At 52.4% G+C, this 25,417-nt stretch overlaps 2 protein-coding genes across 14 annotated transcripts in view; both read right to left on the bottom strand.

Annotated features, from left to right (window-relative positions):
- Positions 1–25,417, bottom strand: part of SHANK3 (SH3 and multiple ankyrin repeat domains 3) — a 703,681-nt gene that overhangs the window by 664,514 nt on the left and 13,750 nt on the right. The gene's annotated exons all lie outside the window — the stretch shown is intronic.
- LOC135982937 (uncharacterized) lies at positions 14,295–16,837 on the bottom strand. The gene is made up of 2 exons (XM_065591816.1): positions 15,859–16,837; positions 14,295–14,864 (listed from the first exon to the last, which is right to left on the bottom strand). The coding sequence occupies exons 1-2, from the start codon at positions 16,433–16,435 to the stop codon at positions 14,389–14,391; spliced, it is 1,053 nt and encodes a 350-aa protein (XP_065447888.1). The 5' UTR covers positions 16,436–16,837; the 3' UTR covers positions 14,295–14,388.

Here is a 25,417-nt window from a genome sequence, read left to right as displayed (position 1 = left end):
TGGATGAGGTCAGCACTGCGGGCAGAGATCTCACCACAGACTGTTTCTTTTTTAACAGTTCTCAGCTCGGTGACGATGTAGCCCTCTCCCTCGATTTTACAGAGGAGGTGACAGTCTGTCAATGGAGGCTGTGCCCAGAGAGTCCCTTGTCGTGGTCTGTCCAGGGTCCAATGTAGGTGTTAAGGATTTCTCCATTAAAATGAGTTTGAGTCGAAGGTCCCTATCTCTCCTTGCCCCAGCCTTCAGATTTTTGCAGTGAGCGCACTTCTGTGGTATGTGTGACTCACCTAAGCATCGGACACAAAGGGAGTGTCCATCAGAGATTGGATTTGCATCTTTGCAAGAAGTGCACCTTTTAAAACCTGGGGAGCCAGGCATATCTAAAAACGTCCCTGTCGAAACGGCGGGACGCAAGCATTGTTCTTTTTTAGGGAATCTAACTGGTTAAAATGGAAACCTAGATCAACTATAAAGTAACTAACTACTGAGAGCTAAACTTAGCTAATAACTATTTCTAACTCTTTTCTAGATGATTTTGTGACACTGCCGTTGGAGTTCCGTGTGCAGACGAGGACGGTTGAGAAGGAACTGACGGAGACGGGACAAGCGGGCACTAGTTGAATCACCAATGGCACCATGAGACGGTTACTGTGCACGCGCGTCCTGACCAGGCACTGCTACCGAAAATCTCCGATCAGCAGCGCCGGGACGCACCGACACCTGAAGTGGAGCACCCACAGGGACAGCACTCAAAGAAGAAACAAAGGATAGGAATAAACAGTCAGTTTTTACAGTGGAGAGAGGTAAATAGTGGGGTTCCCCAGAGATCTGTACTGGGACCTGTGCTGTACAACGTGTTCATAAATGAACTGGAAAAAGGGGTAAACAATGAGATGGCAAAATTTGCAGACAATACACAATTACTCAAGATAGTTAAGTTCAGAGCAGACTGTGACGCATTACAAAGGGATCTCACAAAACTGGGTGACTGGGAAAGAAAATGGCAAATGAAATTCATTGTTGATAAATGCAAAGTAATGCACATTGGAAAATATAATCCCAGCTACACATACAAAATGATGGAGTCTAAATTAGCTGTTACCACTCAAGAAAGGGATCTTGGAGTCATCGTGGATAGTGCTCTGAAAACATCCACTCAAAGTGCAGCAGCAGTGAAAAAAGCTCACAGCATGTTAGGTGAAGGATAGATAATATGACAGAAAATATAATAATGCCACTATATAAATCCATGGTATGCCCACACCATGAATACTGTGTGCAGCTCTGCTTGCCCCGTCTCAAAAAAGATATATTAGAATTGGAAAAAGTACAGAGAAGGACAAGAAAAATGATTAAGGGTATGGAACAGCTTCCATATAAGGAGAGATTACAATGGCCTGGGACTGTTAATCTAAGGGGGGGATATGACAGAGGTCTGTAAAATCATGAATCATCATCATCCTGTTCCCATTACCCCTCTGGCGTTTAGGGCAGCGACAAAGCTCCTCCACTCCTGTCTGTTTCTGGCAAAATCATGACTGGTGTGGAGAGAGTGGTATTTACCCCTGCACCTAACACATGAACCAGGGATCACCCGATGAAATTAATTGGCAGCAGGTTTAAAACAAACAAAAGGAAGTATGTCTTCACACAACGCAGTCAATCTGTGGAACTCGTTGCCAGGGGATGTTGTGAGGCCAAAAGTATAACAGGGTTCAAAAAAGAACCAGAGAAGTGTCTGGAGGATAGGTCCATCAGTGGCTATTGCCAGGATGGTCATTGCTGCAACCCCATGTTATGGGTGTCCCTAAACCTCTGACTGCCAGAAGCTGGAACCAGACAACAGGGGATGGATCACTCGATAAGTTGCCCTGTTCTGTTCATACCCTCTGAAGCACCTGGCACTGGCCACTGTCAGAAGACAGGACACTGGGCTAGATGGACCATTGGTCTGACCCAGTGTGGCCGTTCTTATGTTCTTAATGAATGATGACAAGTTTTGGAAAGGACATTGAACTTCCTGCTTCAGGGCTTCCACCAAACTCTTTTAGAGACCAAGGTGAGATCTTCGTGGGGGGCAGATTATCTCCTATCTGCTCCTGCAGGGTTCTTACACGTTCCTCTGCAGCATCTGCCCATGGGGTCTGATCCAGCCTGGCCATTGCTAACGGAAGGTTCCCCACATGTGTGGGGACCAGTTTTAAATGCCCCAGTGAATGGGGATCCCCTCCAGTCTGACACATCCCACTGCTTCTGCCCCTCAGCCCCCATTTCCCAATGCCCCAGGCGCAGCACAACTAACGCCTCCTCCCCGACGTTTGCCCCAGGCACTGGACTCCTCTGACAGGCTGGGCCCAGTTAGGCACCAGGCTTTGGCTCCAAGCTACAAATGAAGACGTCTGGCCCTGCAGAACGTGGAGCTGGCTGTGTATGCATTCAGTGTTGTCAAAGGCATTCATCTGCAGAGGAGGCGATTCCAGAGATAAATTCAGTGCTCATAACATTAGCGTCTCCTCAGATCCATGAAATGCAGCCCTGCCAACCAGTGAAGGGGATTGATGAGTTTATTATTGGAGTTGATAGATTAAACTCTTCAGAGAAGAATAAATTATGCAGATGAGCTATGATGTATTTAGATTATAACTTATGCTTTTGTTTTCAATGTATTACACCTTTAAATCTGCTAGGACGGGCCTGTCAGCCGAGACCAGCCGCCCTGGCCCGCAGGCCAGCTCATGCTGTGCAGCAGAGAAGAACCACTTTGTTCTCGCACAGACTTTACCAGGAGTTTTTCTAAGTTCGGTGGTTCCTTTACTACGCACAAACTGCAGCTGGCCTGAGCTGGATTGCTAGAGCTGCCAGCTGCTGCAGCACATATCCTCACTGGTCGGCACCTGACAGGGTCAGGCATTTCAGCACCCTGATTCCTGCCTCCCTTCACACCCTTTCCCTTCCGGCACTGCAGACTCACAGCAACTGCGGCCGCTCGTGCCAGTCACTGAGCCCCAGAAACCCAATCTGAGCAGTGGACAAAGAGATCGAGGACCCTGATCCAGCAGAGAGCACACGCAGAGCCTGTCCCTCCCACAGAATGGGGAGCGACCTAGCACAAAAACCCGCGCCAGCGAGGCTCAGAGCCCAGGACAACTGGCTTGGGCTTGTGCGGCTGGCACTAGGAGGCTACAACTAGCCGTGTGGACTTTCTCACTGGGGCTGGAGCCTGGCCTATGCCCCTCTCCCCTCCACAGGTGTCAGAGCCCGGCTCCAGCAGGAGCAGGAACACCTGCTCTGCTATTTGTAGCCCTGCCGCACAAGTCAGTTGACTTGGGCTCTGAGACTCGCTGCTGCTGTGCAAACCTACCCTAGGAGACGTGCTTCAGGTACCAGCGGTTCTCAAACTGTGGGTCGGGACCCCAAAGTGGGTCCCGACCCCATTTTAATGGGGTTGCCAGGGCCAGCATTAGACTTGCTGGGACCCATGTCTGAAGCTGAATCCTGAGCTCCACTCCCACCCAGGGCAGAGGAGCTTGGGCTCCAGCCCCCTCTTCCCCCACCCAGGGTCATGTCATAACTTTGTTGTCTGATGGGGGTCGCGGTGCAAGGAAGTTTGAGAGCCCCTGGGACAGACACAATAATACAGGGGCTCAACATGAGACGGATCCTAGTGCAGCCACTATCAGTTGCCTTTGTTTTCCCTTCCGACAGGTGCAGGCCCTGGGACCCGTGGCTTCATCGTGCTGGCTTAGTACTGTTGCCCCTCGGCCTGAGACGTTAGCCAAAATCCTGGGCCTTGCCGGGTTGTTTCCATTAGGAGGAGAAACTGATTATATGAGCCGGGTATTTCTTTGATGCAAGCCTGTTTATTTACAAACAGCAGGCAGGTTCACACTTTCCAAGCCTACCTCACCAGTCTGTCCTGTGCCCCAAGGAACTCCATCTCTGATCCCTTTCAGGGCCACGCTCCTGACAGCTTCTCTGGCTTCCTCCCTGACACCAGCACAGATACACACACTGCAAACAGTCAGTGCCCTAGCCCCTGCGTTCAGGATCAGTCCCCAGGGAAACCCCTCTTGCTCAGGACTAACCCTGTGGCCAGTGCCTTGGGTGATGGCTTCTATTGTTTCTGCTCTTTTACTCCATAAAGGAGCTAATTGCTTCTTCCATTTAACCTGAATGAAAGGTGGCAAGCACGCCCATCAGCTTCTGCGGCTGCCCATATATCACAGACAGGCTGCTGACAGCCACCAACACCTCATCAGAACAGCATCATGAGAAGAGGGAGAATGCAGGGCAAACAGGCTTGTCCCCCATCCTGAACACAGATCCCAGTGCTTAACAACCTCCAACACTGCCGAAAAGGGGCCATGCTGATCAGACCACCGACACCTCCAGGAGCAAGGGAGCCGGAGAGAGCAGTGCACAGGGGATGAGATGTGCACTGGGTCCCACTCTCCTTAGGATCTGGTCAGACCCCTGCATCCTCCCACAGACCAGACTGTCCCTCCCACCCAGTGCTGCCCACCCTGAGCCTGCAGCTCCTGGCCGAGCGAGAGCGGCTCTTCGGATACTCCCAGGTGTGATTCAAAGATTCCAAGTGACGGGGACTCCAGCACGTCCTCGTGGAAGCTAGTCCAGCCACTCCTCACCCTTGTGGAAAGCCGAGTTATCTCCAGTGTGAGCTCTGATTCAGTAACCCACGGCATCCCTGCAAGGTCACCACCTCTGTGAGGGGAGCGCAGACCCCTCTTCTCTGCCAACGCAGCCAATGAACCCTGGCAGTGTCACTATCCCAGGGCTTGGACCCTGGACTGCCTGGGCCAACTGCGGCCCACATGCCTCCCCTGGGGAGAGCTCTCACCCGAGCAGACTCGGGCCAGAACAGAAGCTGATCAGACCCACAGGGAGATGTACACTTGGGCCACCTGTGGCTGGTGCGGCCAGTGGGGAACAGCTGGGCCGCCTGTGGCTGGTGCGGCCAGTGGGGAACAGCTGGGCCGCCTGTGGCTGGTGCGGCCAGTGGGGAACAGCTGGGCCGCCTGTGGCTGGTGCGGCCAGTGGGGAACAGCTGGGCCGCCTGTGGCTGGTGATTGCAGAGCCATTGGCCATCATCTTTGAAAACTCATGGCGATCGGGGGAGGTCCCGGATGACTGGAAAAAGGCTAATGTAGTGCCCATCTTTGAAAAAGGGAAGGAGGAGGATCCGGGGAACTACAGGCCAGTCAGCCTCACCTCAGTCCCTGGAAAAATCATGGAGCAAGTCCTCAAGGAATCAATTATGAAACACTTAGAGGAGAGGAAAGTGATCAGGAACAGTCAGCATGGATTCACCAAGGGGAAGTCGTGCCTGACTAACCTAATTGCCTTCTATGAGGAGATAACTGGGTCTGTGGATGAGGGGAAAACAGTGGATGTGTTATTCCTTGACTTTAGCAAAGCTTTTGATACGGTCTCCCACAGTATTCTTGCCGCCAAGTTAAAGAAGTATGGGCTGGATGAATGGACTGTAAGGTGGATAGAAAGCTGGCTAGATCGTCGGGCTCAACGGGTAGTGATCAATGGCTCCATGTCTAGTTGGCAGCCGGTTTCAAGCGGAGTGCCCCAAGGGTCGGTCCTGGGGCCGGTTTTGTTTAATAACTTTATTAATGATCTGGAGGATGGTGTGGACTGCACTCTCAGCAAGTTTGCAGATGACACTAAACTAGGAGGCGTGGTAGATACACTAGAGGGTAGGGATCGGATACAGAGGGACCTAGACAAATTAGAGGATTGGGCCAAAAAAAACCTGATGAGGTTCAACAAGGACAAGTGCAGAGTCCTGCACTTAGGACGGAAGAATCCCATGCACTGCTACAGACTAGGGACCGAATGGCTACGCAGCAGTTCTGCAGAAAAGGACCTAGGGGTCACAGTGGACGAGAAGCTGGATATGAGTCAACAGTGTGCTCTTGTTGCCAAGAAGGCTAACGGCATTTTGGGCTGTATAAGTAGGGGCATTGCCAGCAGATTGAGGGACATGATCGTTCCCCTTTATGCGACATTGGTGAGGCCTCATCTGGAGTACTGTGTCCAGTTTTGGGCCCCACAATAGAAGAAGGATGTGGAAATATTGGAAAGAGTCCAGCGGAGGGCAACAAAAATGATTAGGGGGCTGGAGCACATAACTTATGAGGACAGGCTGAGGGAACTAGGATTGTTTAGTCTCCAGAAGAGAAGAATGAGTGGGGATCTGATAGTTGCTTTCAACTACCTGAAGGGGGGTTCCAAAGAGGATGGATCTAGACTGTTCTCAGTGGTGGCAGATGACAGAATAAGAAGCAATGGTCTCAAGTTGCAGTGCGGGAGGTCCAGGTTGGATATTAGGAAACACTATTTCACTAGGAGGGTGGTGAAGCACTGGAATGCGTTACCTAGGGAGGTGGTGGAGTCTCCTTCCTTGGAGGTTTTTAAGGCTCGGCTTGACAAAGCCCTGGCTGGGATGATTTAGTTGGGAATTGGTCCTGCTTTGAGCAGGGGTTGGACTAGATGACCTCCTGAGGTCTCTTCTAACCCTGATAGTCTATGATTCTATGGTGTGGCCAGTGGGGGACAGCTGGGCCGCCTGTGGCCCCATGAGACCCAGGAACCTGTCCGCACTCCCTGAGACATGCAGCAGCCTTCCCAGCACTCAGAACATCAGAGGCAACATCCTGGCCAGCTACTAGCCTGTCCCTCAGTCCCTTCTCCAGCTACCCCCTAGAGCCAGGCAGGCCAGTGAATACTGGGCCACCATGCCACCCCCCTGTCCACTTGTCCCAACACTAGAAACAGGGAGAAAGTGGACACTTTCGGTGACACTGCAGGAATAAACTAAAAGCTGATACCCTAAGCCAAGCCCCAGGAGCAGGCACCACTCCCCACGTCCAGGCAGGGGCCAGACTCCCCCGGCTTGGGGCCTGGCCTTATGAGCACACACCTTACCACCGCCATAGAGCGTCCAGCTCAGACCTTCTCCCCAGGCTTGGCTGCTCCCAGAGCTCCTCCTCCCAGACTGCTCAGCCCACACCCTTGAGCCTCTCTGCCTCAGTTCCCAGATTTGCTGCCCCCCAGAAACGGGCGAGGAGCAAATGACTGATCTGCACCAGCAAGTCCCATGACATCTCCTAGGAGGGTCAATATATGCCATCAGACAGTGACTGCCACAGCCCCCGGGGCCTCATTGGCAACCTGTGGGCAGCCCCTGAACCGTACCCAGCACATGTCAAACCGAGAGCACTCCAGCTGCCCTCATGTTCCAGAGGTTGGGCACACAGTCCCAGCATGCAGTGCACCACCTTGCCTTGCCTTTGCATTGCAGGCTGGGAACTGTAGTCTTGGTAGACCGCACCTCTGTACCCAAGGCAAGGGATGCTGTGGGCTGCAGAACTCTGTGCTACAAGCACCGGGCACTAGCCTCCCCCAAACAAGAAGAGTTGCCCCAGCCCTGTCTGGCTGGAGCTGGCTTCCGCCACACCCTGAACAATAGCTTTCTGGGCGAAGCGCTTACAGATCTGCAGCTTTTCCTGCCATTCTTTGCACTCCCCGAGGGGGTCTATACAAAGCAGATGGATCCAGTAGGAAATTCAAACCACTCCTTAAACGAGCTAAGAATATCACCTCTTCCTGAGCGAGAGACCTGCAGGCTCCAGGGCTGGGAGTGAGCTTTGGGAAGGCGCAGCCAGCCCAGAGCCCCAGGGGCCAGGCCAGTCCACTGGGGAAACACCCCTTGCTCCTCACAGCCATTTTCCACTGCCCTGCCCTGGACTGGGAACAAGTGGAGAAAGAGCAGCCCAAGAACAAGCTCCTCTTGAAAACAGGGGGCTGAAAGAGGAACGCGCCCCCCACCTGGGGAAAGCTGTGGTGGCCAGTCACTGCTGGGGGGGAACCATCCAGCCCCTTGGACAGGAAGACGCCGCATGGCCTGGGGAGAGCACTCACTGCAATGGGACGCTCCTTACCATACAGTCACAGGCTCCGCACGATGCCCATTCCCAGCCAGCAGCCCCGGCGGTATGTCACACTCCCCAGAGTCATGAACACAGAGTGACACCGTTGCTGAGAGGAGAGTTCGCTGAAGCCGGGAAGGCTATTTCAATATTTCATGATACAACAGAGTCTCCTGATTAACCTGCTTCTCGCATTACGCGGGGCCCGTCCCCCCAGCCGCCTGTGACAGGGAGCCGGGGCAGGCTATTTGTAAGGGTTTGCACAAACATTTGACTCTCAGGAGGGGTTTAAACCAGCCCCGTGGAGCTTCCCCTGTGGCCGCGCTGGATCTCTGGTGCCACACTGCTGACGGGAGCCAAGCCGCCATTGAACCAGAGTGTTTGCCTGTTGCCAGAGTTACGCAAACTCAGCTGCATCTCCGGCCAGGACAGCAACTTCTTTCCAGGCTCTTTCATAGATTATTCATGCATTCCCAGGCCCAAAGAAACCACTGTGATCATCCACTCTGCCCTCCCGTGTGACACAAGCCAGCCACGGCTCCAAATAATTCCTGTTGGAACCAGATCTCTTACAAAAACCCAGTCTTGAGCTACACATTGGCTGTGCCGGAGACTGCCTCACCTCCCTCTTGTGCTGGCCGCACCACTACGGCCCAGTGCCCCGGGGACACGGCAGCAGGAGCTCAGACAAACTTCCTGGCCCGTGGTGAGCACCCCCCAGCCCAGAACGCACTGCGGCAGCCTCAGCCCCATAGCAACCCCAGCCCAGAACGCACTGCGGCAGCCTCAGCCCCATAGTACCCCCCAGCCCAGAACGCACTGCGGCAGCCTCAGCCCCATAGCACCCCCCCCCAGAATGCACTGCGGCAGCCTCAGTCCCATAGCACCCCCCCCTGAGAATGCACTGCGGCAGCCTCAGCCCCATAGCACCCCCCAGCCCAGAACGCACTGCGGCAGCCTCAGCCCCATAGCACCCCCCCCCAGAATGCACTGCGGCAGCCTCAGCCCCATAGCACCCCCCAGCCCAGAACGCACTGCGGCAGCCTCAGCCCCATAGCACCCCCCAGCCCAGAACGCACTGCGGCAGCCTCAGCCCCATAGCACCCCCCAGCCCAGAACGCACTGCGGCAGCCTCAGCCCCATAGCACCCCCCAGCCCAGAACGCACTGCGTCAGCCTCAGCCCCATAGCACCCCCCAGCCCAGAACGCACTGCGTCAGCCTCAGCCCCATAGCACCTCCCAGCCCAGAACGCACTGCGTCAGCCTCAGCCCCATAGCACCCCCCAGCCCAGAACGCACTGCGGCAGCCTCAGCCCCATAGCACCCCCCAGCCCAGAACGCACTGCGGCAGCCCCCACGACATGGCAGCCCTGTCCCAGGCCCAGAATGCACTGCCGATAGCGTGGCCAGGTGCCCGGTCTTCACCCGGAAAGTCTGGTCAAAAAAGGGACCTACCAGTGTCCGGTCAGGTCTACTGACAGGACATCCAAAGTCCAGTTACTGCGGGTGGGGGGGCGTTAAGTCATCACCTGCTCCAGCCTCTACTCGGCCAGGGCCGCCTCCTACCTGCGTCGGGCGGCTGCAGCTCCCAACTACGGTTCCACAGGAAAGTCCCTCCTGACCCGGGCAAGGGGAACGCGAGGGGAAAAGCAGCAAGCAACAGGCGGGCGGGGAAAGAGGAGTGGATGGGGCGGGGCCTCAGGGGAAGAGATGGGATGGGGCGGGGCTTTGGGGGGAAGGGGTGGGGCTTTAGGGGAAGTGTTTGGTTTTTAAATAGTACCAAGTTGGCAACCCTAACTGCAGCAGCCTCTGTCCCATAGCAGCACCCCCCATCTAGAATGCAGGGCGGCAGCCCCCACCCCACGGCAGCCCTGTTCCAGGCCCAGAATGCACTGCGGCAGCCCCCTGCCCAGAATGCACTGCGGCAGCCCCCACCCCATGGCAGCCCCCCTGCCCAGAATGCACTGCGGTAGCCCCCACCCCATGGCAGCCCCCCTGCCCAGAATGCATCGCAGCAGCCCTAGGGTTGCCAACTTTCTATTTTCAGAAAAACTAACACCCTTGCCCCACCCCCTTCTCTGAGGCCCCGCCCCACCCCTTCTCAGAGAGGACGCATGTGCTGGTGGCAGCTCCAATCCCATGCCTCAGCAGAGTGGGGCCCTGAGGTCTCCGGAGGCACACTACCATAATGCCCAGAGAAGCCAGTCGCACCCGCACCTTCCCCTCCACACACACCAGGGCAGGGACTGGAGGGCCAGACCTAGGTAGGCGTCACAGTGACAAGGTTGGCTCCCCATCCCAGAGATCAGAGGGGCTCCTACGCCCTGGTACTGCACAGACGTGCTGAGCTCAGCGAGAGGGGCCACCTCCTTTGCCAACGCCCCTTCTCCCATAACGCCACCCCAAGGAGAGCAGGAAACCCAGGTTACAGGCCCAGGCAGCCCTGCGTGGCCTCTCCCCTCCCTGGTCTCTGTCAGAGCCCTGCAAGGCCCTGCTGCCAGTCAGGGTGGCAGGCCCAGTGCAGCTGCACAGCTAACGGCCCTGGGTCCCTTCGAATCCACAGCAGCTCAGAAGAGATTCACTGACGGCAAGACTAGGAAGGTCCAGTCTGCAATGCACAACCCAGAGAGCCTGCCCAGTGACTCCTGCTCCAGCCCACACCTCCTGCTGGGACTGACAGCTCTGCATGCACCTGACACCGCTGTCATAAGAACCCTTCACTCAGCTCAGCTAACAAAGCCCTGCCTGTCACACGCACACACCCGCAGCACACGCACAACCCAGCACGCAGGCACACCCACACACATGCACACACACACACACAACCAGCACACAGGCACACCTGCACACACACGTACAACCCAACACGCAGGCACACACGCACATGCACAACCCAGCACGCAGGCACACACGCACACACACATACAACCCAACACGCAGGCACACACGCACATGCACAACCCAGCACGCAGGCACACACATGTACAACCCAACACACAAGCTCACACACGTACAATCCAACATGCAGGCACAGACACACACACACACAGCACAAGCACAACCTAGCACACAGGCACTCATGCACACACCCCTCAGCACATGCACATATGGGCACGCAGGCACACGGGTGCACACATGGGCAGGCAGGCACACACACCCCTCACTAGCTCACACCCACCAGCACACACACTTCACCAGCTCACACCCAATAGCACACACACACACACACACACACCTCCCCAGCTCACACCCGACAGCACACACACACACCTCACCAGCTCACACCCAACAGCACACACACACACATTCACTGCCCATATTCACACCCAACCTGTCCGCTCCCTGACAGTCACATACTGCTGCACACCAGGGCATAACTAGTCATGTGAAACGTGCACACAAGTGCACTCCATCACCCTGGCCACAGGCTCCACAAGGCCTGCCATTACCCAGCCTCACAGCAGCCGGACAGGCAGAGCCCGAGGAAAAGTGGTTACTTCCCTGCCCTGTAACTGTTGTTCTTCGAGATGGGTTGCACGTGTCCATTCCACTTCAGACTACTAGTAAGTGTGCGTGCCCCATGCACCACAGCTGGAGGTTTCTCCCATGGTGGTACCAATGGGGGCAGTGCGTGCACCCTTCACACACGCATGCTCCCAGTAGCTGGTATAAAGGGTAGAGTCACCCCAGCCCTCCCTCAGCTCCTTCACACTGGAATCCAGGACACATGTGCCAAAGTCGAGGGGAAGGAGGGTGGGTCGTGGGATGGACGTGTGCAACGCGCTTCAAAGAACAACAGTTACAGAACAGGTAAGTAACCATTTTAATTCTTCAAGGGGCTGCACTCGTCCCTTCCACATTAGATGACTCACAACCAGTTCAGGATGGAGGAGGGTTTCAGAGCCACGATTGCAGCACAACGCTCCCCCAACTGTAGCCTCAGCTCTCCAGGCTTCAGAGTAGCAGCCGTGTTAGTCTGTATCCGCAAAAAGAACAGGAGTACTTGTGGCACCTTAGGCCTTGTCTACACTACGAGAGTAGTTCGATTTTACTTGCATCGAATTTTTGTAATCGATATTGCAAAGTCGAACGTGTGTGTCCACACTAAGGACAGTAATTCGACTTTGTGCGTCCACACTAACGGTGATAGCGTCGACATTCGAAGCGGTGCACTGTGGTCAGCTATCCCACAGTTCCCGCAGTCCCCTCTGCCCATTGGAATTCTGGGTGTAGCCGGCAATGCCTTCTGGGTAACAAAATGAGTCGAGGGTGCTTTTGGGAAACTGTCGTCATCCGTCCATCACTCCCGCCCTCCCTCCCTGAAAGCGCCGGCGGGAAAACAGTTCGCGCGCTTTTCCAGTCATTGACAGCGCGGACGCCACTGTACTCCGAGCATGGAGCCCGCTGCGACCATCGCTGCAGTTGTGGCCGCTCTCAACGTCTCGCAGCTTATCATAAAGGTTTCCCTGAGGCAGATGCAGAAAAGTCAGGCAAGGAGGCTACGGCACCGCGGTGATGTCCTGAAGTCTGAGAGTAGCACAGACCTGTCAGAAAGCAGGCGACCCAGCGCCGAGGACATCACAGTGGCAATGGGTCATGTTGATGCCGTGGAACGGCGATTCTGGGCACGGGAAACAAGCACTGAGTGGTGGGACCGCATAGTACTGCAGGTCTGGGATGAATCCCAGTGGCTGCGAAACTTTCGCATGCGGAAGGGAACTTTCCTGGAACTTTGTGAGTTGCTGTCCCCTGCCCTGAAGCGCAGTGACACCCGGTTGCGAGCTGCACTGAGTGTACAGAAGCGAGTGGCCATAGCCCTGTGGAAGCTTGCAACGCCAGACAGCTACCGGTCAGTCGCGAACCAGTTTGGGGTGGGCAAATCTACCGTGGGGGTTGTTGTGATGCAAGTAGCGAAGGCAATCGTTGATGTACTGCTGCCAAAGGTAGTGACCCTGGGAAACGTGGAGGCGATCATAGATGGCTTCGCAGCGATGGGATTCCCAAACTGCGGTGGGGCCATAGATGGAACTCACATCCCTATCCTGGCACCGGACCACCAGGCCACCCAGTACATTAACCGAAAGGGATACTTTTCCATGGTGCTGCAAGCACTGGTGGACCACAGGGGACGTTTTACCAACATCTACGTGGGATGGCCGGGCAAGGTTCATGACGCTCGTGTTTTCAGGAACTCTGGTCTGTTTAGACGGCTGCAACAAGGTATTTACTTCCCGGACCACAAAATAACTGTTGGGGATGTGGAGATGCCTATAGTCATCCTCGGGGACCCAGCCTACCCGCTAATGCCCTGGCTCATGAAGCCCTATACTGGCGCCCTGGACACTGAAAAAGAACTCTTCAACTACCGGCTGAGCAAGTGCAGAATGGTGGTGGAGTGTGCTTTTGGCCGTCTCAAGGGGAGATGGAGAAGCTTACTGACTCGCTGTGATCTCAGCGAAACCAATATCCCCATTGTTATAGCAGCTTGCTGTGTGCTCCACAATCTCTGTGAGAGCAAGGGGGAGACCTTTATGGCGGGGTGGGAGGTTGAGGAAAATAGCCTGGCTGGTGATTACTCACAGCCAGACAGCCGGGCGATTAGAAGAGACCAGCGGGAAGCGCTGTGCATCCGGGAGGCTTTGAAAGCAAAGTTCCTGAGTGAGCAGGGTAACCTGTGATTTTATAGTTTGTGTACTGAGAAGCTAAACCTGCCCCCGTTTCTTTACCCAGGTAATGTTGACTATCCTATCCAGTTACATACCCCCTTCACCCCCCCTCCAACACACGTGTCGAAATAAAAATAGTTCTACTTTGTTAAAGCACACCGTTTTCTTTAATACTGTTTTAGCGGGAATTTTTTAAAACTGGGACGCAGACTGTGGTGCGGGGCGGGTCTAGTGTTGTGATGCGAATGCAGCTTCTAAACTCAAGGATTGACAGGCTCCGCTGCGGTGGGATGCTTGTTTCAACGGAGCCTGTCACCCCTCCTGATCGGGACTGTGTGTATGGGAGGTCTATTTGACTTTGTGGCAGGGGGAGGACGGTTACAGATCCCATGCTGTGTGGCTCTGTGATCCTGTCTAAGGACCGGCGCTTAAGATCTGTAACTGCCCTCCCCCGCCACAAAGTCACAGAGCAACCCACCCCCCCCAACATTACATCAAAACAACCTCCCAGACTAACCGGGGCAACTAGTCACTGCATCACTGCACTGTGTATGTGCCCTGCTGCTGTGCCTGCCCCCGACTATGTACCCTGCCAAAGGAGACTGTCCTGTCCAATTTCCAACCCCCTTTCCCCTCCTCCTCCAAAAGAACATGATTGAAACAGTAGTTAACAGAAACGAATTTTTTATTATCAACTACACATGGCATTGGGAGGTGAAACTTGGACGTGGGCTTGTGTCAGGCGGGAAGGAAAGAACTTTTCAAATTTTGGGAAATGAGAGCCTTCTGCTACTAGAGCTCTCTGCAGGGGTGGAGTGAGAGTTAGCAGGGACTCTGCCGCCTCTCCTTCTTTGCACTTTGGGTGAGGTGGGTATGGGACTTGGTGGCGGGGGAGGGCGGTTAGAGATGGACTGCAGCGGGGCTCTGTCCTCCTGCCTCCGTTCCTGCAGAACATCCACAAGGCGCCGGAGTGTGTCCGTTTGCTCCCTCAGTAGTCCAAGCAGCGTTAGAGTCGCCTGCTGGTCTTCCTGCCGCCACCTCTCCTCCCGATCCATGTTGGCTTGGTGCATTCGGGTCAAGTTCTCCCGCCACTGGGTCTGCTGTGCTGCCTGGGCTTGGGAAGAGGCCATAAGCTCAGAGAACATGTCCTCCCGTGTCCTCTTCTTCCTACGCCTAATCCGCGCTAGCCTCTGGGAGTGTGATTCCAGGCTAGGTTGTGAGACAGTCGCAGACGGGGCTGTGGAAATGGGAAAAAGGGAGTGAATTCCTCTGAAAGATAAATGTAGTTGTGAACAAAGAACATAGTCTTTCTCTGTGAACAAGACCATGCACAGCACCTTTCACATGCGCACTCAGCACAAGGTCGAATTCTCGGCCTTCGCATTCTGTGCCTGGGGTCTTGAACAGCACATTTGAGAAGCGAGGCAGCACAACGGAATTTCTGTTGCAGGCAGACATGGTAAGCCGTACACTTGTGGCAGTTTAAAACTTTTATATTACCACTGGCCTCATTTCACATTTAAATCAATGTCAGTCCCTGCTGCCAGCAATCCGGCAAGCGGGAACTCTGCCCCTGTCCCACCCCCTCGCGGCTGTCCCCGGGAACGATCCCTTTCGGCTGCCCCTCTCCCGCCTCCACCGCGTGGCTGCAAACCAGCGGTGACAGTTCTGTAAAGGAACGGGAAAGCAGTCCCAACACTAACATTCCCCTACCTAATTAAAAGCAGGTCACCATGGCCGACATCACCCTGATGAGGATCTCCGAGAGCGACAAAGAGAGAATGCTCCGGGAAAGCCTCCAAAGACCAGGGCCGTATGCCGCCCTGCTGTGCAGAGCAATGATCCCCGAGTACCTGATAATCTCGTGGCGCGGCAACGTGTCGTACTTCGGAGGACCCAATAAGGCCGCTCTCCCCAAGAACCTCATGCAACGGCTTTCAAGTTACCTCCAGGAGAGCTTCATCGAGATGTCCCAGGAGGATTACTGCTCTATCCCCGCACATATAGACCGCATTTTACTGTAGCTGCAGTAGCAGGGAATACACAGTAGAGCGGCTTGTGCAGGACAATCACTGAAAACCGGACATTGCTAGATTTCTTTTCAAAACTTGCACTGCCCCTTACTAAACCGTTAAGCGCCTAGGGCACACTAATCATGAACAACCCATTCTTTTAATTGTTAATATTCCTGTTTTGTTAAAAATAAATGTTTAGATGTTTACAACACTTACTGGCTGATCCTTCACCAGATTCTGTGTCCGGGGTAATGGCTGGGGACGCTTCGTAGGGGATCTCTGTAAGGGTGATGAAGAGATCCTGGCTGTCGGGGAAATCAGCGTTGTGAGAGCTGCCAACTGCCTCGCCCTCCTCATCTCCTTCCTCATCTTCCCCGTCCCCTAACATGTCTGAGGAACCGGCCGTGGACAGTATCCCATCCTCAGAGTCCACGGTCACTGGTGGGGTAGTGGTGGCGGCAGCACCGAGGATGGAATGCAGTGCCTCGTAGAAACGGGATGTCTGGGGATGGGATCCGGAGCGTCCGTTTGCCTCTTTGGTCTTCTGGTAGCCTTGTCTCAGCTCCTTGATTTTCACGCGGCACTGCGTTGCATCCCGGCTGTATCCTCTCTCTGCCATGTCTTTAGAGATCTTCTCGTAGATCTTTGCATTCCTTCTTTTGGATCGCAGCTCGGAAAGCACGGACTCATCGCCCCACACAGCGATGAGATCCAAGACTTCACGATCAGTCCATGCTGGGGCTCTCTTTCTATTCACAGACTGCATGGCCATCACTGCTGGAGAGCTCTGCATCGTTGCCAGTGCTGCTGTGCTCGCCACGATGTCCAGACAGGAAATGAGATTCAAACTGGCCAGACAGGAAAAGGAATTCAAATTCAAATTTTCCCGGGGCTTTTCCTGTGTGGCTGGTCAGAGCATCCGAGCTCGCACTGCTGTCCAGAGCGTCAACAGAGTGGTGCACTGTGGGATAGCTCCCGGAGCTATTAGCGTCGATTTCCATCCACACCTAGCCTAATTCGACATGGCCATGTCGAATTTAGCGCTACTCCCCTCGTCGGGGAGGAGTACAGAAGTCGAATTAAAGAGACCTCTATGTCGAACTAAATAGCATCGCAGTGTGGACGGGTGCAGGGTTAATTCGATTTAACGGCGCTAACTTCGACATAAACGCCTAGTGTAGACCAGGCCCTAGAGACTAACACATTTATTAGAGCATAAGCTTTCGTGGATCCGAAGAAGTGGGCTGTAGTCCACGAAAGCTTATGCTCGAATAAATTTGTTAGTCTCTAAGGTGCCACAAGTACTCCTGTTCTCTCCAGGCTTGGGAGAGAGCACAGTGGCTAGTGAACATACGCCCCAGTGCCCAGGTTGCAGCTCTGCAAATGCTACTGATGGGCACCTGTCCAGCACTGCTGGCACTGCTGAGCCCTTGTAGAGCGCGCTGACGCTCTCCCAGTGGAGGCCCTTTAGCAGCACCACAGCACAACAGAAGCCAGGATGCAATCCAGGAAGGTCTTCTCTGTGACAGGACAGGCGCCACCTTCATTTGATCAGCGAAGGAAACAAACAGCTGAGGGTCCCTGTAAACTCTTAGTCCTGTCCAGGTACAAGGCGAAAGCCCTGTGGACATCCAGACTGTGGAGCTTCACGTTATCCTTCTATGAAGGAGGTTTGGGAAAGGTTGGTAAATAGACAGGCTGATGAAGGTGGAAATCCTAGCCCACTGTAGTCAGAAATGTAGGATGTGGACAGAAATATCACTTGTCGTTATAACAAATTGTGTATGGCGGTCTGCTGCTAATGCCCACAGCCCAGCGGTGACGAAGTGGGGGATTGTCTTGTTTTTCCCTTGTTTTTCCAATGGTTTGCATGCCAAGGGGGTGGGACTCAGTTTCCCTGGGCGTTACTGGTTTGACGAGGTGAGGGGAGCGGGAGTTTGTTGGTACACAGGACCGGAAAGGGAACTTGGGACCCCAGCCAATGGCCTGGAGGATGGAGACCCCAGTGACTGGTGACCTGGTGACCCGGGGGCCCAGTTCAGGAGTCACAGCCGGTTCTGGCCAGTGGGAGGACAGTGGGCAGTGGGGAGAGGACCCCGGTGACCTGACCAGGCGGTTCCAGCCAGAGGGGACCAGAAGACAGAAGGGAGGAGAGGAGGCCCAGGCGACACAGTTTACGACCCTGTTTACCTGGACAGAAGACAAAGGACAGAGGCGGTGCCTGAGGCTGGTGATATCAGATGCCCAGCTGGGAAGCAAGGGGGCTTGGGACTGGAGAGAGAGAGCAGGCAGAGCCCACCTGGATGCAGGGGAGACTGGGATGTGCTGTGCTGAGGGGTGCTAGGCCTGAGGGCCCGGAGAGTTTCCAGTGCTGGATTCAGATTTTCAATAAACCCTCCTGTTTTACTCTGGCTGAGAGACACTCCGGTCTAGAGAACAGGGGGCATTATTCCCTCAAGGACAGGGAGCCCCAGGGGTCCAGAGCGAGTGGACTCCCTGAGGTGGCCCATGGCAGAGACAGACATGCTAAGGCTCAGAGAGGTGCGGTTTCAGGAGGTGGAGGGGCTTAACCCCCGGGAGAGAGTGGACCCCTGAGAAGGGCTGTCTCACTGAAGGGGGTTCCCCCCCAGGGACCACTCGGGGCCAAGAGTCGGCACGGTCTGTGAGTCCGTGACACCAGCTACTCCTCCTGGTGGAAGTAATAGCTACTTTCATGGAGAGAAGTAGAAATGAACCCAGAGCCATAGATTCAAGAGCTGGACATATTAATGCCAACAAAAGCAAATGCAGGCCCCATGGAGGTGTGGGGTCTCTACCAGTGGAAAGTGCCTGTCCAATCCTTTTGAGAATCATACAGTGATAGGGTTGCAAAATACAGACCTACCCTCTGTAGTGGATGGAATGCAGCAGTTGCCACCAGCTGAACCCTCAGAGAACCCCTTCACTTTAACGTAGCGTAAACGTTCCAATAAGCAAGGAGAACAGTGCACAGGGGGTGGACCCCGCTGCTGGGCCACACCAAGAAAGGTAGTGAGACCTGGGGGTGGCTTTCGGTGGGTTAGGAGAATGTTCTGAACCTCTCGGGAACACTGTCTCTGAACTGGTAACCACTGAGCATCCCAGGCTGGAAGGGTTGGGCTGCAGCAGTTGGCTGTGGTTCTGTGAAATGACGTCTGTGACTTGAGGAAGATCATGGGCTCCTGGATGGAAAGGTTCGAGAGGTCTGAGAACCAATGCTGTCCAGGAAGGAGGACAGAGCTCTGCTTCTCTTGGTTGGAGAGAAGCCTGTTTGCACAGGAAGCAGTACTGACTTGTCCTTGGTGATCAACAGGCCCAAGGAACGAAAGAGGGACTGGATCTGCTCAATACTGATCTCCACCTGATACCTGGATCGTCCTCATACCAACCAGTCACCCAGGACAGGAACAGCTGCCTGCCTGCTCTCCTGAAAGGTAGCACCACCACTGCCATGCACTTTGTGAGGGCTCGAGGGGCTGAGGGCAAACTAAACAGGGGGGCTGTGAATTGATAATAGACCTTTGCCACAAAGAACCTTTGCCTCAATGATCCCGTGGCTCTGGAAGGTGGCCAGCTGTACGTAAGCATCCTTTAAGTTGAGGGCAGCATACCAATCGTCAGGATCTAGGGACAGGATAACAGAAACCAGGTAATCATGCACAACTTTCTCTTTGTTCTGTATTTGTTCAGGTTTCACAGTTCAAGTATAGGTCTGAGGCCTCCCTTGGACTTTGGAACGGGAAAATCCCAGGAATAAAATCCCTTCCCCCAGTGCTGATTGCAAAGAGACTGCACTTCTGGAATGAGAGCAGGCCTGTGAGATCAGTCCCTGAAAAAGGACAGGGAAGTGGGAGGCACAGTGGGGGAACAGTGACAAGCTGCAGGACAGAACCCAAACCCAATAATCAGTTGTAATATGGCTCCGAGCACCTGGCAAGCGGGACAACCTGCTGCCAGAGGGAGGGAGAGAGATCCGATCTCAACAAGGTGGTACGCTGGCCTTGACTAAGGAGTCAGACAGACTGCGTAGCTGTCGTGGGTTATCTCCATGGAGCGATTGCCGGAGGAGTTGGCAAGGTCTCGCTCTTTGGGATTTATGGCACCTCTTCCTGTGCTCAGGCTGCCCTGGCAGATACAAGGGGTACCTCTACTGAGTCTGAGGATGAAACTGCTTCCTCTTAGGACCCAGGTGTAAACACCCAGTGCCTTATGAGCTGCCCTAGAGCCTTCTAGGGAATGCAGCACTTTGTCCATTTCCCCAAAACAAACGAGCACCTCTACTGGGAAATCCTCACTCATCTGCTGGTCCTTAGCTGGGGTTCCAGGCTGCAGCCCAGAGGAGTGTTGCATTGTGACCACAGATGCTGTCACTTCTGGCACAGAGGCTGCACCATCCACAGCCAACTCAGGCAAGGCTCTGGCTACCAGACAACCTTCCTTCAGCATGGCCTGATATTCTTGCTTAGCCTTGTCTAGCAGTTGTCGATGAATTTAGCCATATTGTCCCACATGGAGAAATCATACCTGGTCAAGATAGATGGGTAGTTTGCAATTCTAAATTGTAACCCTGAGCATGAATACATTTTTCTACCAAAAAAATCAAGCTTTTTTGATTCTTTATCCTTGGGAGTAGATTTGGAACATCCGTGATGTGATTTCTCGCTGAGTGCAGTCGCCACCAAAGAACAAGGTTGGGCTGCATGTAGAAGTACTTGGACCTTGGGATGGTACTTGGTATCTCCCCTCTGTTCTCTCAGCAGTGGGTGGAAGAGATGCCAGGGTTCGTCACATTTTTTTGTGGGCTCCAAGATGGCTTCACTAATTGGTAGAGTTACTCTACCAGGCCCTGAAGCGTGCAAGATATCCAGCAATTTACACTGATTCCCCTGCACCATTTCTACATGCACACCCACGGAGCTGCCCTCTCTTTTTCATAACCCTTGATAGGTCTTAGTTCTGCAGAAAAGGACCTAGGGGTTACAGTGGATGAGAAGCTGGATATGAGTCAACAGTGTGCCCTTGTTGCCAAGAAGGCTAACGGCATTCTGGGCTCTATAAGTAGGGGCATTGCCAGCAGATCGAGGGACGTGATCATTCCCCTCTATTCGACATTGGTAAGGCCTCATCTGGAGTACTGTGTCCAGTTTTGGGCCCCACACTACAAGAAGGATGTGGAAAAATTGGAAAGAGTCCAGCGGAGGGCAACAAAAATGATTAGGGGGCTGGAGCACATGACTTATGAGGAGAGGCTGAGGAAACTGGGATTGTTTAGTCTGCAGAAGAGAAGAATGAGGGGGGATTTGATAGCTGCTTTCAACTACCTGAAAGGGAGTTCCAAAGAGGATGGATCTAGACTGTTCTCAGTGGTACCTGATGACAGAACAAGAGTAATGGTCTCAAGTTGCAGTTGGGGAGGTTTAGGTTGGATATTAGGAAAAACTTTTTCACTAGGAGGGTGGTAAAGCACTGGAATGCGTTACCTAGGGAGGTGGTGGAATCTCCTTCCTTAGAGGTTTTTAAGGTCAGGCTTGACAAAGCCCTGGCTGGGATGATTTAGTTGGGAATTGGTCCTGGTTTGAGCAGGGGGTTGGACTAGATGACCTCCTGAGGTCCCTTCCAACCCTGATATTTTATGATTCTATGATTCTATAATCGTCCTGAATCTGGGATGATGACTCCAACACTAACACTTTGTCAAGAGAGAACATAAGAACATAAGAAAGGCCGTACCGGGTCAGACCAAAGGTCCATCTAGCCCAGTATCCTGTCTACCGACAGTGGCCAATGCCAGGTGCCCCAAAGGGAGTGAACCTAACAGACAATGATCAAGTGAAAAGCAACAGAGGGTCCTGTGGCACCTTTGAGACTAACAGAAGTATTGGGAGCATAAGCTTTCGTGGGTAAGAACCTCACTTCTTCAGATGCAAGATGACTTGCATCTGAAGAAGTGAGGTTCTTACCCACGAAAGCTTATGCTCCCAATACTTCTGTTAGTCTCAAAGGTGCCACAGGACCCTCTGTTGCTTTTTACAGATTCAGACTAACACGGCTACCCCTCTGATACTCAATGATCAAGTGATCTCTCTCCTGCCATCCATCTCCACCCTCTGACAGACAGAGGCTAGGGACACCATTCCTTACCCATCCTGGCTAATAGCCATTAATGGACTTAACCACCATGAATTTACCCAGTTCTCTTTTAAATGCTGTTATAGTCCTAGCCTTCACAACCTCCTCAGGTAAGGAGTTCCACAAGTTGACTGTGTGCTGCGTGAAGAAGAACTTCCTTTTATTTGTTTTAAACCTGCTGCCTATTAATTTCATTTGATGACCCCTAGTTCTTGTATTATGGGAATAAGTAAATAACTTTTCCTTATCCACTTTCTCCACATCACTCATGATTTTATATACCTCTATCATATTCTCCCTTAGTCTCCACTTTTCCAAGCTGAAGAGTCCTAGCCTCTTTAATCTCTCCTCATATGGGACCCGTTCCAAACCCTTAATCATTTTAGTTGCCCTTTTCTGAACCTTTTCTAGTGCCAGTATATCTTTTTTGAGATGAGGAGACCACATCTGTATGCACTATTCGAGATGAGGGTGTACCATTGATTTATATAAGGGCAATAATATATTCTCAGTCTTATTCTCTATCCCCTTTTTAATGATTCCTAACATCCTGTTTGCTTTTTTGACTGCCTCTGCACACTGTGTGGACATTTTCAGAGAACTATCCACGATGACTCCAAGATCTTTTTCCTGACTTGTTGTAGCTAAATTAGCCCCCATCATATTGTATGTATAGCTGGGGTTATTTTTTCCAATGTGCATTACTTTACATTTATCCACATTAAATTTAATTTGCCATTTTGTTGCCCAATCACTTAGTTTTGTGAGATCTTTTTGAAGTTCTTCACAGTCTGCTTTGGTCTTAACTATCTTTAGCAGTTTAGTATCATCTGCAAACTTTGCCACCTCACTGTTTACTCCTTTCTCCAGATCATTTATGAATAAGTTGAATAGGATCGGTCCGAGGACTGACCCTTGGGGAACACCACTAGTTACCCCTCTCCATTCTGAGAATTTACCATTAATTCCTACCCTTTGTTCCCTGTCTTTTAACCAGTTCTCAATCCATGAAAGGACCTTCCCTTTTATCCCATGGCAGCTTAATTTACATAAGAGCCTTTGGTGAGGGACCTTGTCAAAGGCTTTCTGGAAATCTAAGTACACTATGTCCACTGGATCCCCCTTGTCCACATGTTTGTTGACCCCTTCAAAGAATTCTAATAGATTAGTAAGACACGATTTCCCTTTACAGAAACCATGTTGACTATTGCTCAACAGTTCATGTTTTTCTATGTGTCGGACAATTTTATTCTTAACTATTGTTTCGACTAATTTGCCTGGTACAGACGTTAGACTTACCGGTCTGTAATTGCCGGGATCACCTCTAGAGCCCTTTTTAAATATTGGTGTTACATTAGCTAACTTCCAGTCATTGGGTACAGAAGCTGATTTAAAGGACAGGTTACAAACCTTAGTTAATAGTTCCGCAACTTCACATTTGAGTTCTTTCAGAACTCTTGGGTGAATGCCATCTGGTCCCGGTGACTTGTTAATGTTAAATTTATCAATTAATTCCAAAACCTCCTCTCGTGACACTTCAATCTGTGACAGTTCCTCAGATTTGTCACCTGCAAAAGCCAGCTCAGGTTTGGGAATATCCCTAACATCCTCAGCCGTGAAGACTGAAGCAAAGAATCGATTTAGTTTCTCCGCAATGACTTTATCGTCTTTAAGCGCTCCTTTTGTATCTCGATCATCAAGGGGCCCCACTGGTTGTTTAGCAGGCTTCCTGCTTCTGATGTACTTAAAAAACATTTTGTTATTACCTTTGGAGTTTTTGGCTAGCCGTTCTTCAAACTCCTCTTTGGCTTTTCTTATTACATTCTTGCACTTAATTTGGCAGCGTTTATGCTCCTTTCTATTTGCCTCACTAGGATTTGACTTCCACTTTTTAAAGTATCGAGAAATTTTATCTCTGCATTTTGTCCTGAAGTGAAATGTTCCCAGTCAATATGGGGATAATTGAAATCCCCCACTATTATTGAGTTCTTAATTTTGATAGCCTCTCTAACTTCCCTTAGCATTTCATCATCACTATCACCGTCCTGGTCAGGTGGTAGATAATAGATCCTTAATGTTATATTCTTATTAGAGCATGAAATTTCTGTCTATAGAGATTCTATGGAACATGCGAATTTGCTTAAGATTTTTACTTCATTTGATTCTACATTTTCTTTCACATAGTGCCACTCCCTCCCCCCCCCCCCCTCCGCACGACCTGTTCTGTCCTTCCAATATATTTTATACCCCGGAATGATTGTGTCCCATTGATTGCTCTCAGTCCACCAGGTTTCTGTGATGCCTATTATTTCAATATCCCCCTTTATCACAAGGCACTCTAGTTCACCCATCTTATTGTTTAGACTTCTAGCATTTGTGTACAAGCACTTTAAAAACTTGTCACTGTTTATTTGTCTGCCCTTTTCTGATGTGTTAGATTCTTTTTTATGTGAATGTTTCTCATCTGATCTGGCCCCTACTTTATCCTCTTCCATCCTCTGCTCCTGACTATAACCTGGAGATTCTCTATCATTAGACTCTCCCCTAAGAGAAGTCTCTGTCCGAGCCACATGCTCCTCTGCAGCAGTCGGCTTTCCCCCATCTCCTAGTTTAAAAACTGCTCTACAACCTTTTTAATGTTTAGTGCCAGCAGTCTGGTTCCACTTTGGTTTAGGTGGAGCCCATCCTTCCTGTATAGGCTCCCCCCATTCCAGAAGTTTCCCCAGTTCCTAATGAATGTAAACCCCTCCTCTCTACACCATCGTCTCATCCACGCATTGAGACTCTGAAGCTCTGCCTGCCTACCTGGCCCTGCGTGTGGAACTGGGAGCATTTCTGAGAATGCCACTATAGAGGTCCTGGATTTCAGTCTCTTGCCTAGCAGCCTAAATTTGGCCTCCAGGACGTCTCTCCTACCCTTCCCTATGTCATTGGTACCTACATGTACCACGACCACCGGCTCCTCCCCAGCACTACACATAAGTCTGTCTAGATGCCTCGAAAGATCCGCAACCTTCGCACCAGGCAGGCAAGTCACCATGTGGTTCTCCCGGTCATCACAAACCCAGCTATCTACGTTTCTAATGATCGACTCTCCCAATACTAATACCTGCCTTTTCCTAGCAACTGGAGTTCCCTCCCCCGGAGAGGTAACCTCAGTGCGAGAGGCAACCCCAGTACCGTCTGGAAGGAGGGTCCCAACTATGGGAAGGTTTCCCTCTGCTCCCGTTGACTGCTCTGCTGCCCTGGGCCTTTCATCCTCCTCAACAGCGCAGGGGCTGTCTGACCAGAGGTGGGACAATTCTACAGTGTCCCGGAAAGCCTCATCAACATACCTCTCTGCCTCCCTTAGCTCCTCCAGCAGTTCCGCCACCCTGGCCTCCGAAGTCCGTACGCGGTCTCTGAGGGCCAGGAGCTCCTTGCACCGAATGCACACATACGCCACCCACCCACGGGGCAGGTAATCATACATGCTACACTCAGTGCATTAACTGGATAGCCCCCACTCTGCAGCTGGGCTTCTGCCTGCATGGTCTCCTAGTTAATGAAGGGGTTGTTTAAAGCAAGAAGTTTTGAATGTAGTTTGGTTTATAGGTTTTAAGGGGAATAAAGGGTATAAGATAGAACT

This window comes from Chrysemys picta, chromosome 1 (genome assembly GCF_011386835.1).
Source record: "Chrysemys picta bellii isolate R12L10 chromosome 1, ASM1138683v2, whole genome shotgun sequence".
Lineage (NCBI taxonomy): Eukaryota > Metazoa > Chordata > Testudines > Emydidae > Chrysemys > Chrysemys picta.
This window is presented reverse-complemented; position numbering and strand designations above follow the sequence as displayed.